Source organism: Mytilus californianus, unplaced genomic scaffold, assembly GCF_021869535.1.
Source record: "Mytilus californianus isolate M0D057914Y unplaced genomic scaffold, xbMytCali1.0.p SCAF_1, whole genome shotgun sequence".
Classification (NCBI taxonomy): Eukaryota; Metazoa; Mollusca; class Bivalvia; order Mytilida; family Mytilidae; genus Mytilus; species Mytilus californianus.
In genome coordinates, this window is record NW_026262581.1 from 19,304,650 (window position 1) to 19,320,367 (window position 15,718).

Consider the following 15,718-nt stretch of genomic DNA (forward strand, 5'->3'; position numbering starts at 1 on the left):
CAACTTAATTTTTTTACGCAAACTAAAATTGATGATCAAAGGGAGACATTTGAAACAAATTATATCATTTTAACTCGTTCGATATTGAGTATTTATCAGTATATGGTAGTTGTAGAAAAGTAAAGAAAATTTTTGAGCGGTTAAATGAAGGCTTTTCGTAGAGTTTTACAGACGAACCGCTATTTAAAGAAAGACTGAATCGAAAAACATTAGTTGAAGGCGAGTGGTTTAAAATATTCTATTGGTTCCGTTATTTGTATCAGATAGTATAAGTCATTATTTTTATAACAGACAAATTATTAAAATTCTACTGAATCATTTACCGGCTTACACGTATCACCAATATAAAAGAGGCCGACTGCGGCCTTTTCGGGTGTTTACATAATCACTTTTGACATTTAATCAGGCAAAAATATGAATACGAATCGGTAAAAACACGGAAACGCCAAATTTTTCGCTTTGACTTTTTCGACTTTGAATTTCTGCCAAAAATGATAACGAGAAGACGAAACAAAAATGACCGCATACGATCACAATACATCTTAAGAATGATGCGCTCTCTTCTTTATCACTAAGTAGATTCTACTTTCAGCTAATTTCAGGCAAGACATTTTCAGAGTTTGAGATCGCTTTTGATGCAAAGGCATTTGACTCCCTTTTTACAATACATAAAAAGCCAACACTCAATTATCGTTTTGAAGAAAATTAGAAGTTATTTAAATTTAAATATTCAAAACATGACAGTATTTAAAAATTCTCGACTTTCTAAAATGCCGATCAATGCAAAATACTGTGAATGTACTTGAAACTTACCATTATTCGATCAATGAGCGCAACAACATATTGAGAATAGCAAATACATACAACTAGGATGTTGGCGCAAAGTCTGCTGATCGCCGTACGTTCGGAATAGTTAATGCAACAAATCTGAGGCATGCTGATTACTACGCTAAAAAGAGAACAGAAAAGAGAAGATCCCGTAGTACTCATTAACAAACGCAGGCAAATTATACTAAGCCAAGGACTCATTTTCAATTGTGAACCTAGCTCATCATCTGTAAGACAACCATATAAAACCAACTACATTGTATGTCAATGTAATTATCAATAATCTACAAGCAATGGGATTACTTCACCAAAAACGAAGCATAAAATTTTGACGAAAATAGATGCTAGTACTGTAACACAGACGACCACGGGGCTTACACATTCAATATAAAAGAAAAGTCCACCAATTAAGATTTTCTGGGCATTCAGCGGTCCACAAAAAACTTATATATAAAACTAGCAATTTTACTGGTGCTGATTACATCGTGGAAACTAATTCTGCAGTAGTGCATGAAATAAACCCTTATCGAAAATATTTAAGTTCTACGCATAAGGAACTAGTCGCAGTATTTTTCACTATTAGTTCTTTATTGGATGGCTTATCGGGCAAAAACACGAAAGATAGCTCTGAACAAAGGAACACTTTATTTTAGAGATGCTATAAGATAGAATTCAACTTTTCAATCGAAGATAAAAAAAAACAAAAACACAATACTAGAAATTAACCCGCGCAGGTCCGGATACGAAGGACACGCTTAACATATACTTATTTGGTACAATGTATTCTTTTTATATTATTTTAGTTAACAGGAATATACAATTATATATATTCATGTATTTATTTATTTAAGTCATATAAATGAACCGAACTTTGCACTTACTGTCACCGCGAAAGTAAATCACCACATTTGTAATATAAGCTACTTCTGGAAGAAACAAACCCCACCATGCTGTCGGACCTCCTGGTTGTGTAGATGAGCATCCATCGTTCCAGTTATTATTTACAGGTCCCTCTATTGCCAAATTAGCACTGTGAACAGTACCATTTTCTTCTATAAACGTTGTCTCTTGTTTTACATTTCCCTGTAGGGCCAGATTTTCTGCAAATAATATAATAACACGTGTCATTTATCGTTGTCTTGATCTACACCAATAAAACGTAATATCGCTGATTGCAAAAGATACCAAGTTAAAATATAGATCGTAGTCACCACCATTAAATTTGATAATACTTTTAATTATTATCATCAATATTCATTTGTAAACAATGAACATTTATTAACAATTATCCTTATTTTAAGACAGCCTATCACCCGTTTATCCTTATTTAAATTCACTTTCAGTAGCACAATAGATATAATTACAAAATATAAAATCGATGATATCGTAATGACATGAGCAAACTAAAGGATTAACACCGATACATTGGAAACATTTTTTCAAAATGAAAAATGTTGCAAGAAATTCATAAAAAAATCTAAAAAAAAAATATATGTACAAAATGTCTTTGTCTCCATCATACATACCAAGATTGGCAGGAGTCACCATAAATACTTACTAAAATAGACCACATTAATTATTAACACCGCCACTTCCGTAAAAGACATACAACAACGAACAGCACACGGTAACTGTAGTCATGCTACAATTACCGTGTGCTGTTCATTGGTCTTTTTTTTCGGAGGTGTCGGTGTTTGGTTAATGTAATCTATTTCAACTAGTATTTGTGATGATTTTTGCTATTATTTGATTCTTTCATTGAGACAGAGACATTTTGTAGAAATTGATAACTATAAATTTCCTACAAGCATTGCTCATGTAAGTACATACCCGGTGATAAGTCTGATTCGGTAGATTGCATTCGGGAACAAGAGGCTCGTGAGAGCCTGATATCGCTCACCTGTAATTTCAGTTTCGGTCATTTGACTTATTTGTAGATCTTACTTTGCTGAACAATTTTGTCATTTACACTTTCTCTCGTTCTATAATTATATTAAAGATGATACATAACCCAAAACTGTAAAATGTCCTAAAAATTTCCTATTTCTGGACAGTAACCCAACAATAAGTTGTCCTATTGGTCTGAAGATTGCTCGAAAGGTAGATCTAAACCTGTTTAACACTCTCACCTATGTCGGTTTTACTCCTACTGCTTTAGTTTTTGAGATGAAAGCCAAAATCTTCATTTGACCCCTAAGTTTTTTTAGAAACTGCCGCCATGGTTTTAAATGGATAAATCTCCGAATACAATCTATAAGCTAGATACCCTAAGGAACATTCAATTAAAGTTTTTAAGTATTTGGCTAAGTGGTTTCAGAGTTGAAGATTTTTTAAAAGTAATTAGACTTTCACAAAAAATGTATTAAAACTTTTTAAGGGCAACAACTCCTTAAGGGGTGAATTGAATATTTTGATCATGTTGACTTATTTGGAGATCTTACTTAGCTGAACATTTATTGTCATTTATACTTTCTCTCTATCTATTATAATATTAAAGAAAATAACAGTAAAATTTAATAAAAATAAACTATTTCCAACAGTAACAGTGGGTTGTCGAACTTGTCTGAAAATTTCATAATAGTTAGATCATAACCAATTTTTCACTTTAACTTCCTTTTACTTTTGATGTAACTGCTGTAGTTTTTGAGATATTAGCCAAAAACTGCTTTTGTTCCCTATGTTCTATTTTAGCCATGCCGGCCATGTTTGTTAATGGATCAAAACATTGGATACAATTTAGAGTCTAGATACCATAAGGAACATTCGTTTTAGTTTGGAAGTATTTTGCCCAGTAGTTTCAGAGGAGAAGATTTTTAAATATTAGCAAACATGATGGACAAATTGTGTAAAATTGTCTTTAAAGGGCAATAACTCCTTAAAGGGTCAATTGACAATTTTGGTCATAAAAATTTTTTTTGTAGATCTTACTTTGCTGAACATTTCTGCTGTTTATAGGTTATCTTTATCTTCAATAATATTCAAGATAAGAAACAAAAACTGCAAAATTTCCTTAAAATTACAAATTTAGTGGCAGCAATCCAACAATGGGTTTTTTGGTTCGTTTGAAACTTTCATGGCTGATACATCTGGACCTATTGAACATTTTTACCTCGTGTCAAATTTGCTCTAAATGCTTTTGTTTTTGAGATATAAGCCAAAAACTGCATTTGACCCCTATGTTCTATTTTAGCCATGTCGGCCATGTTTGTTGATGGATCAAAACTTCGGATACAATTGATAAACTAGATACCGTAAGGAACATTCAGTTAAAGGTTGAAGGTATTTGGCACAGTAGTTTTAGAGGAGAAGATTCTTGAAATAGTTTACGACGACGACAGACGACGACGATGACGACGACTACAGACGACGGACGACGACGGACGCCAAGTGATGGCATAAGCTCACATGGGGCCCTTCGGGTGAGCTAAAAAGGGAACGGGATTGTAGTTACGACAAAAGGAATATATCCGCCGTCATCTGTGAAACAGATATGCCGTAACAGTCAACCAACTCGTGATAGCGTCCGTAAAATGTACGATTTCAACTTTACCACTTAGAATTCTTGATTCAATAGCTTCTTTGTGAGCATCAAACCTCTATCAAGAAAAACTATTACTTACGTTGTGTTGTAACTGCAACAATAAAGGTCTCTGTAATAATTAGAAATACATGTAGTTGCAGAGATTTGCTCATCTGAAAAAGAGTCGTTATTATTTACTTTGTTAAATATGAAAGTCAATTTGCAATATACATACTTTATAAACGTTCTGTCTTCATCAGTTGTAACTACTGTTGGGTGCAAACAAAGCATAAAACATGCAGCCGGACGGAAATAGTAAACGCGGTGTTAGCCTGTGTTATCTTTCCAATGTTACAAAAGTTGAGTGCGCGTTTACCTTCACTTCTATTTGTTCACGTATATTGACGTTCTCATAGATAAACTTGCATTCATTATCCGTACTGTTATTTAGAAAAATATACAAACATGACTAAAAAAATTATCAAAAGGTCAAAATACAAAAATGTTGAAACCTTCCATTGAGTATGAAAGAGTCAAAATAGTATGCCTTAGTTATCTGTCCATACTTTTATATTAATATCCATGAAATCAAAATTGTATTTAGTTGTACACATTGTTGGTGAATAAGATTTGTATACACTTTTACAAATTTTGTAACCTGCTTTTGGTAACAATATTCCATCGAAGGTCATCCGTAATCAAAATTAATCGATACTTATCTGACACGTAGCTTTATTTACATTGTTAGATAGAATTTTGAATATAAAAGAATATTACCTTTTCGAATCTCTTTGAGGACAAATAATCAACACTTGCCAAAATCTATAAATAAACGAACTGATGGAACTATTTTAGGAATACTGTTCATTTTTAAATTCATGTTCAGAAACGCGACACCTTTTTGTTAGAATCTCAAAGTAAATAAATCAAGCAGCGAGCCTGAGATTATCATAAATAAGACGCATGCCATTTATAACGTGTTGTTTTTATTTGTTTCAATGCATTTGAGACGAAGTGTTTCGGTGACCTTTTATAGTTTTTTTCCCTTATTTATCATGTTTATTAGAAATCAGTATATCTCCTGAACCACGCATCTGAACGACATGTGCTCTTTTGATTTGAGATCCATGAATAGCGACCTTGAAATGTAGGTCAAGGTCAATGACCGAGGTGACGTTCTAGATTTTGCCCTTTGCTATAAACTTTTGATAAAACCATTAGGTCTTTTGCATTAGGTTGGAAGGAATATGACCTTAAAAAAGGTCAAAGGAATTGACATTAATTAAACTTAAAGAAGCAATTTTTACACTAATTTTATGTACAAGTACCTTGAAACCATATATTTTTAGAATCAGTGAGAAGTAACTTATCATATGAACCAAAAGTATCAAATTATCTCCTTTATTTGAAGCAAAAGTATCAAGAAACCATATATCTATCGAATTAGTGTAATGTGAGCTGATATATGACACCGGTTTGGGCATTTTTTAGACCAAAAGTATCCAATAATCTCCTTTTGTTTCAACGGAAAATACAAAGAACCCATACATATTTGAGATCAGGGAAAAGTAATCTATTAATTGACACCGGCAGTGACTTTTTGAAACCGGAAGTCGTTAATCATCTTTCAGATTTCCCCGAAAGCTACTACAAACTGTATATTTTTTAATCTGTGGAATACAAGTTATCTTTTGACACTGTTAAGCAAAGGTAACTGTTAGAAGTCTATCTAATCCTACCAACAGATTAGGTGGCAAGACCTTCAATTGTTCTCTGAACAATCGTTTTTTTTTTTATTTCAATTACTTTCCTTTACCATCGAAGCACTGATTATATATATGTAAGGAACGTTATTCTTTAACTATTAAAAAAATCTATAACGAAAGTGTATGCGGATATACCCAATATTACATAGATATTGAAGATTTATGAAAATGCTTACATATATCTATAGATAATATTGAAGTAAGCGATCGGTTCTTTATTAGTAATATAATATTCAATATTGAACTGACCTCTAATAGACGGTCCGATGTACTTAGATTCAAAAGTTACAAAATGCTTGGTTTCAATAGAATTCCTAAAATGTTAACCTGATTCAAAATAGAAAAATAAAAAAGCAATGTTATAAAATGTGTGTGACCACTGCAGATTACCGAAAATTCCAATATAAACATTTTCATTAATCACAACTTTCTCTTATAATGTAAAAGCAAAGTCAATAAAATGGAACCAAAAGTATCAAATTATCTCCTTTATTTGAAGCAAAAGTATCAAGAAACCATGTATCTATCGAATTAGTGTAATGTGAGCTGACATACGACACCGGTTTGGGCATTTTTTTAGACCAAAAGTATCCAATAATCTCCTTTTGTTTCAACGAAAAATACAAAGAACCCATACATATTTGAGATCAGGGATAAGTAATCTGTTATTTGACACCGGCAGTGACTTTTTGTAACCGGAAGTCGTTAATCATCTTTCAGATTTCCCCGAAAGCTACTACAAACTGTATAATTTGGAATCTGTTGAATACAAGTTATCTTTTGACACTGTTAAGCAAAGGTAACTGTTAGAAGTCTATATAATCCTACCAACAGATTAGGTGGCAAGACCTTCAATTGTTCTCTGAACAATCGTTTTTTTTTTAATTTCAATTACTTTCCTTTACCATCGAAGCACTGATTACATATATGTAAGGAACGTTATTCTTTAACTATTAAAAAAATCTATAACGAAAGTGTATGCGGATATACCCAATATTACATAGATATTAAAGATTTATGAAAATGCTTACATATATCTATAGATAATATTGAAGTAAGCGATCGGTTCTTTATTAGTAATATGATATTCAATATTGAACTGACCTCTAATAGACGGTCCGATGTACTTAGATTCAAAAGTTATAAAATGCTTGCTTTCAATAGAATTCCTAAAATGTTAACCTGATTCAAAATAGAAAATAAAAAAGCGATGTTATAAAATGTGTGTGACCACTGCAGGTTACCGAAAATTCCAATATAAACATTTTCATCAATCACAACTTTCTCTTATAATGTAAAAGCAAAGTCAATAAAATGGAACCAAAGTATCATTTGATTGCATGACCACTCCAGAAATGTAAGATTTACCATCCGATTACTCCTTAAATATTTTTTACCCTTAAATGACGATTTTCAAATCATATACCAACTTCTATTTTTTATAAAACAAGAACGAACACGTTCATTATCTTTCAACCAGAATAGATAAAACAAGAAACATGATAGTAACTAATATAAATAGTAGATACTTTTGAACAGTAGTCGACACAAATCTGGATTTTTTCACAAAGATTTTCCTTACACATTTCGTCCTTAAAATATACGGTGGACCTAACATGTCAGTTCGGCATTAAAAATGATATAAAATGGACGAACATTAGGGCAAAATTGGTCTAGAGGGGTGGATAAAACTCTTTCGTTCAATTTTCCTGATCTTTAGTCTAAAGTTAAGCAAGTTATCAATACAAATATCAAGGAAAATAATCTGTGTAAACATTTTGGTTTTTATATGAACGGCAGTCTCTTAATGTCAGCTTTATATTCAATACGAATTGTAAAAGACTACAACAGACGTATTAAATGAAAGTTAGACCTTTGTGATCATTAAATACCAAACCATTTGGATCAGAGATAGTTTACGCATAATATAGATCTTATTTAAAAGAGTTCACAGGTAATTTTAATCTTCGGTAATTTACGGTAACCCAAGTTGTCGGTTAGATATTGGATATCTGTAAAAAGCGATTGAAAAGAGTTTACTAGGTCATGTAGGTTGGATAGCATATTGTTTAAAACTTTTGTCGTTAATATGTACGGATGCATCTATTTGTCAACTAGATACTCAAAATGAATTGCGTAAGACTATCGGAGATCGGTAAAATCTTTCAATGTCAATAAAATTTGGCTGATAGTTCGGTTCAGCGCAGATACAGACGCTATGAAAATCATGTCAATGCAACTTTTCATCTGTGTTGTGTTCGTAGATTCAAGTGCAAGGGCAAAGGACCTAGGGTATTGAACAAACCTTTATGGACGATTATTTATAATTTTATGTAGAACTCACAAACATGTTATCACATCTCTTTTTATATTCACTGTTTCAATTTGGTTATCAATTTTAGAATCTCATTTTGTAGCCAAAGCTGTATTACGTTTGACTAAGAAAATCTGAATATTGACCAGGATGCCAGAGGTCGGTTTGATATTGAACATTCAAGTACATTCATTGTAAATAGAACATTATTTTTATTTTCCATCAAGCATACATTTTATGTAAGAATACATGCAAGATTAAAAAAACAAGTTAATTTTTTTATAAAAGTACCGCCATCTCTAATAATGATAAACAGAAATCGGTTTGATCCGTAATTTGACACGCCTATAACTTTTTGCTTCTTTTATAACATGTATAACATGAAATAAATAAGTAAAAATGACGTACCTTCATCGCAACCTAAACAACATCACAGAGTAATAATTGTTGACCAGGAAGTACAAGACATTCTGTCTGTATATATACCCGTTTTGAATATTACTCATGCATAACGCATTTCTATTCAAGTATTTAGCAGTTATGAATGTAAAACAACATCTGTTTAAAAGTCGCCATTTAACTTTGTTGTGAACTTTCTGCTCTGGTTGAATAGAGTGTATACATTGGATAGAAATAGTTCATTTTGTAAAGCTTTTACTTTTCAATTCTTGTATAAATATATATAGCGTTGGTAATGGAATGGACGAAATATCTATTTGATACATTTGTAGCAGTCGCCAGAGGAAATTATTTATTCGCACACTGAATAAGTCTCAACAATAAGAAACATGGAACACCAATATTTAAAAAGTAATATAAAGGTTCTCATCAATGACCATGATCTCCACAAGTTTGTTTTTTTCTCACCGTGATGACAGTAACAATCTTGGATGAAATGTGTTGATGTGATCTTCGACAATGCAGTAAAAGTCAACATGGAAATCGATCGTTTGACAAAAAATATAATAACTAAGCCTATATGTATTTACTAATTAATCCATTTCCTAAACTTACAAAAACTTAGTCGTGAAACGCACAGTAGAAACAAGAAAACACAGTTTCGATCGGAGAGGAAGACGAACAATATTAATGTCAATAAATCCCTTGCATTTACTATATACAGAAGGAGCAAACTTTGATACAGTATGATTCATCAACTAAATTGGATATGTAATTGAAATGCCTTAACAAATTTTGTATAACGATAGCGTTCGGTAGTTGAAATCAACACTGAATGAAAACTTTTATGGGAACACCATGAGCAAGGTGAGGTGCATACCGTAACAGACAAACATTGGTTTGCGTTTGTATTGTGAACAAAAAACAAATAAACGCAGCAAAATATAGTGTTCTGAACTGTGATTCGACGGAATTCATGAGAAAAGTAGCTGAAGTAAATATAGAAAATAATCAGTAGGCCTTTAAATAACCTTGTGTCTATTTATTTAAACACTCACTTTGAAAACAAGACCATTTTTGAATTTCCACTTCCTAGTTTGAAAGGTTGTGTAAAATAAACGTGTATGTATATTTGCAGGGATCTAACTTCTCTATTTTAAATCTGCATGTGTACCAAACAAATCATATCTTTTGTCATTCTTGCCTTTTGTGATAAAATTTTGATGACTGTACAATTTTTGAAGGAATGACTTCAACTTTTCAATTTCGAACACTTGATTCAATGGCTTCCTCGTTAGCAGCAATCGTCTGTCAAGGAATTCATAATAACACACGCAAGATTTAAAATACACCTGTGACGTAAATCTTTTGTTCAAACTCTCCATTTTTTTCAGGAATGGAGAGTTATTTTGTATTGTTCGTCTTCATTCATCCGGACGTTTTGCCCTTTGTTTATTTCCATGGGCACTTTCTTAAAAAGTGTTCACCCATGGGAATAATTCTAAAGGACTAAACGCGATATTGAATGAAGATGAAATCTTACTAAAACGACTGATATTGGATTTTTTTTTAAATTGGGATCGTAGGAATACAATGAACACTAAATATCTCATTATTAAAAACAGCTTTTATTTGCGAGTCGTAATTCCATCGTGTAAATATAGTATCATATTCACTAAAATTCAACAATATAATGCACAATTTGTTTCCCGATGCAAATCTTGGTTGAATTTTTGACTTGGATAGTATCCAAGTGGGTAAAAACGAATATTTTCCATTGAGTCCCATTCCTCTTCTGTGCATCTACAAAATATTAAATGTGTTAACTGTGTGTGTGAGTCAGTAAATTCTATTGTAATATTGAACACATTAACATTATTCAATAATGAAAATAAGAGAAAAATATATTTCACATAAAGATTTGATTTTAATTTTACCGTTTAAGATATCATTTCCTTGAAATATTTTGATTTTGTACAGCAAACATAGTTTGTTGCATTTTTATATATAAATTAAAAACACAAAAATTACTCGGATAGTTTCTACAATAATATTGTGGTTTAATAGAATAAATAGTTCAAGTATTTTATTTAATTGTCCGTTGTTATAATTTAAATATAGTACTAATGAATAAAATTGGAGGGTTATGGATAACATTTGAATAAGGATTGTGTTAAATATTGGGCGGAGTTTCTATTCAATTTTCAACAGAAACGTGTAACATAATCGAATTTATTCACTGTTGTTATATGTCCAGTGGCAAATATAACAGTTATATCGGCAGTGCAAATAAACGGCGTTATTCTTCAAATAAATGCTTAAATGAAATTAAAAGGTAGTTGTCCATTTAAGTTAAATACATACAAAACGGAATCCAGAAATGCTTATAATCATGCGGATTTTTGTTTCTAAAATTTTTTTGCTTCCTTTCTGATAACAGGGAAGAATGAAAAATACTTTCAGTTTGCTTGTATTGCTATTTAAAAAAAATGCATAAAAGTTTTGTTCGTTGTAATTAGCAAAGGGAAAGACAAAATGTTGGGTTGTGCATGAAATACTGTTTTCTTGTTTCATTTTATTTCATCGAATAAAATGGTTTGAAAGATAAAATCACATTTTGTTTTCGATATGACTTAAAATCGAGCACACCGTTATTAGTTAAATAACCTATACTAGAGTGTTACATACCTGGAAATTCATTCTAGTTGTACCATTTCACTTTTCTCAGACGATTCTACATCCAATATTTATCAAACGAAAAACACACATAATCTATTAACATATATGCATATATACTAGTTTTTTTTTACTCTTCCGAAATACCACAATTAAATATCCTTTCAATCCCACTACAAGAAAGACGTGCGTATCCAATGACTTTAAACATAGATCTGAATGAACTTTATTCAAGATCTTTTTACAGTAATTATTCTACTGTTCATAAATACTTCGTTAAGTGAGTAGATGATCAGCTTGATCTTATATTTTGCCTACGGATTCTTGGGTACAACACGGGTAAAATGACAGGAACACCATTACAACATTTAATAAAATTCTATGAAATCTTATAATCTAAAGATTCGTTTTTAATATTTAAGATTTAAGGTGTATTTTAAGTTAGCGAAAGTCCAAACGACTGTCCATTCCTGGTAAAAAATGGGCGTCGGCCCTACGAGACTCAACTCCATTATTTCCCAGGAATGAACAGTTATTTGGACTTTCTCTATAACGTAAAATATCCTATTGACTGGGATATATATAATCCATTTATATGAAGGTACTGTTGGAATGTTGCTACCTAAAAAGGGAAATTTTACAATGGAACATTTTTTTAATTAACCCTTGTATCGTAAAGTTTTGTTCTCAATCGTCCTTCATCAACCTATAGTATAAAGAGTAAGGAAGTACAAATTATGTCTGCTGTTTTAAATTACAAATTATTGTAATGGGTTATGTCAAGTCGCTGTTGTTTAGAAATGTCGTTGTCCTAAATAACATTAATATTGCATGGTATTTTAATAAGTGTTTCTATTTAACGTTTGCCCCCTTCTCTGTCTGTATCTTTAATAGACATTTTTTTTTTTAAATAATCAAAACTTTGATGAAATAGAACAAAATGTGGCTATTGAAATATAAATTACACGTATGAATCATAATATTCAACTTGTTCAATAAATTAGTTAAAACAAATCAGTCACATCTTGAGTTGGCAATGCACTTTTTTAATTTTTTCAAACATCATTGAATTTACAACAGGTCATACATAAATGTAATTGAGTTAAAGATCCAGTTTACAACTCAGTGCTATCAGACGAGTAATCACTGATGCCGTGTACTTCTGAATAAAGAAAGGCAACAGTAGTATACCGCTGTTCGAAATTCATAAATCGATTGAGAAAAAAAAATCCGGGTTACAAACTAAAACTGAGGGAAACACATCAAATATAAGAGGAGAACTACGACACAACAGAAACACAACATTAAAATGTAACACACACAGAAACGAACTATAATATAACAATGGCCATTTTCCTGACTTGGTACAGGATATTTTAAGAAAAAAATGGTGGGTTGAACATTCCTTCTAGTTATTGGTGCTGCATATTTGAAATGATAAATATTAATATTTTACGTAATGCATTTACACGGCTGTCATTCTGCATGCTCGGTAAATTTCCGAAAAAAATATCGTGAAGGATTAGTGGTCAATTAAGCAGTTCGACCGGATCATGTAAGATATGGTATCGGGTCGTGATTGCACTTAAATTCAATTCGACCTTACAATCTGTGAAAAAAATCCGTTTTGTTATCAAAAAGCGAAAAATATCAGAAAAAAGAAGAATGTCTGTTCTGTTAAAATGATTCAACTTCCTCAATAACATACTGTACACTAAAGTATTCATACATCCAACGCAACCAAATTGATGTCAATTAAGCAGTTCGATCGGATCATATAAGATATATGGTATCGGGTCGTGAATGCAATTAAATTCAATTCAACCTTACAATCTGTTAAAAAAATCCGTTTCGTTATCAAAAAGAGGAAAATATCATAAAAAAGAAGTATGTCTGTTCTGTTGAAATGGTTCAACTTCCTCAATAATATACTGTGCACTAAGGTATTCATACATCCAACGCAACCAAATTGACGTCCCGCGTTAGCAAGGGCTTTGCTGCATGTCTTTACCCAATTTAATGAATTATGAACTGTTATGAAGAATAACCCATTATTTTTTGGCTAAGTACATGCAAAGCTGCCACCCGTGAATATCAACAACTTGAAATAGCTGTGGATAGAAATTGTTGTAGCACTGCGGTCAAAAAGAACTGTTGCAGATTTATTGTTTGTTTTTTTACAAAGCTAAATCGCTGAAACCAGCTCTGATCCTTTTCAGTAAGATTGTATTACGTTGTCCCTATGTAGTAGGTTTCATAAGTTTCAAGAAGAAGATACGTTATTTTTTAATTTGCAGTATCCTCTATATACATATTGTCGTTTCACTGACAAAATCAAAGTTTGTTCATTTTGTCGTCTGATTTTATTCCATGTAATTTAGATAAACTAAGGATACCACACTCATATGTGTTCTATTTGCTTTATCCTTGACCGTGCATCTAAAAGTGGACGTGAAATTTTCCTTTAGAACTTCACTTTACGACAAAACTAAAACGTTAATTGTAAAAATAAGAAGTTGTGGTATCATTGCCAATGAGACAACTCCCCTCAAGAAACCATATGTGAACGTTATGTTTTTATGTTATAAGTTTTATATGTATATAAGAAGGCATCTAACCAAAGAACTAGTCATTTTGAAGACATTTCTTTGAACGTTGTATGATCAGCATTGATTTGATTGAAAGTACTTTAAATTTTTTGTCGCAAATAACACCGAACATATTGCATATGACATACGATTGCAGACTTAATCCATCCCACTTTTCTTCGATTACTCGTTTATTCAGGAACACCATCTCATGTGCATTGAAATCGATATATACATGTAACTATAATATGTTTATTTATGATTCATAACAAAATTTAGTAACCTTTACTTGTCACAACCAGCATGTCAACAACAGTTGTTGGTAAAAATTGTGTAACTCATTCCCACATTTGTTTGTGGTTTTTTTAAGTAGACTTTTATTTTTTTTCATCCATGGTTTGATCGACACTCTATCTTTTTGTTATGTTCTTAGTATAGTATTATTATTTACATCTTTTTGGTAAATGATTGCAGTATTTACAAGTGTAAGGTAAGTATTTCAATTTCACTTACAACTGACTTCATTCCACAAACTGTTAGAAAAAAACATTTAGTAATCTGTAGTTGTTGACCAAATATCATATGTTCCGTTTCCATGTGTTTACCGACTTGCACCATTGCTGACATTATGACGAATGTTCGTTTCTATCCCATTGTAGACATAAATATCTAGGACCAATTGGCAGATATGATATTTCCGAAAAATAATAGAAAAGGTCATTATATAAATAATAAAAACAAATTAACAATAATTATGGAGGAAACTATTATTTTTAAATAAGGTGTTTTCAATGATATTGTTAAGTGGCTACATGTGTACACTGATTCCTATCTATCCTTGAATGCAATGGACGTGTTTTAAAAAAAAGATATATAAAATAACATGAATAATGTATCAACTAATAGTTACAGTTGTAACATTCTTACATAGAATTTGATTAATTGTGTTTGAATTGAAGTTTCAAAGATTACAATTTAAAAGTTCACGTACATGTATGAGGCTCTAAGGATAAACGAATACATCAATTTCACATTTTAGAAACAAAAACTCAAAACTCTGTGATGGAAAGCAAAATTATGGTAGCTGTTAAAGTCGACTATATAATATAAAACACACTACCAAACCATCAAACCATTTAACGCAACATGAAAAGAAAAGAATATGCACTTTATTAACACTGTACATTACGTAAGCCCATTTAGGACCTCCCAAAAAATTATTTGATTCGATATCACGAATTAAAAATCGTTATCAGGAATTGTAGAATTCGTTATTACAGATTAAATTAATTATCATGAATTTATGGAATTTGTTATAACAGTTTTTGTTATTCGTAATGACGGATCGAATTCGTTATCACATTTTTTTGTAATTCGTGATAACGGATTATAAACGCGATAACGAATTTTATCATTCGTTATTACGGATAAGTTTCGTTCTCACAGGTTTTTGTAATTCGTGATAACGGTTAAAAATCGTTATAATAAATTGTATAATTCGTAATAACGGATCAACTTTCGTTATATCTATTTCTACGAATTCGTGATAACGAATTTAATCCATTATAACTATTTATAAAATTCATTATTACGATTTTAATCCGTTATCATGAATTACCAAAAAAAT

General features: G+C 31.4%; 1 protein-coding gene and 1 long non-coding RNA gene across 3 annotated transcripts in view; both read right to left on the reverse strand.

Moving 5' to 3' along the window:
* The window catches only part of LOC127700121 (multiple epidermal growth factor-like domains protein 11), a 52,069-nt gene extending 36,734 nt beyond the window's left edge, over positions 1–15,335 (reverse strand). Inside the window, exons 1-3 of one of the 2 annotated variants that reach the window (XM_052203565.1) lie at positions 14,605–15,335; positions 4,449–4,521; positions 1,710–1,928 (exon numbers count right to left, since the gene is read on the reverse strand). In XM_052203565.1, the coding sequence (XP_052059525.1) occupies positions 1,710–1,928; positions 4,449–4,521; positions 14,605–14,718 (406 nt within the window). In that variant the 5' untranslated portion in view covers positions 14,719–15,335. Of the gene's footprint in view, positions 1–1,709; positions 1,929–4,448; positions 4,522–8,836; positions 8,900–14,604 lie in introns of those variants that run through there. The other variant, XM_052203566.1, reaches the window with a different exon arrangement.
* On the reverse strand, positions 10,433–11,594 carry LOC127700605 (uncharacterized). Its single transcript, XR_007981656.1, has 2 exons — positions 11,516–11,594; positions 10,433–10,630 (listed from the first exon to the last, which is right to left on the reverse strand). It is a non-coding gene; the product is annotated as an uncharacterized LOC127700605 (long non-coding RNA).
* Positions 15,336–15,718: the final 383 nt, after the last annotated feature.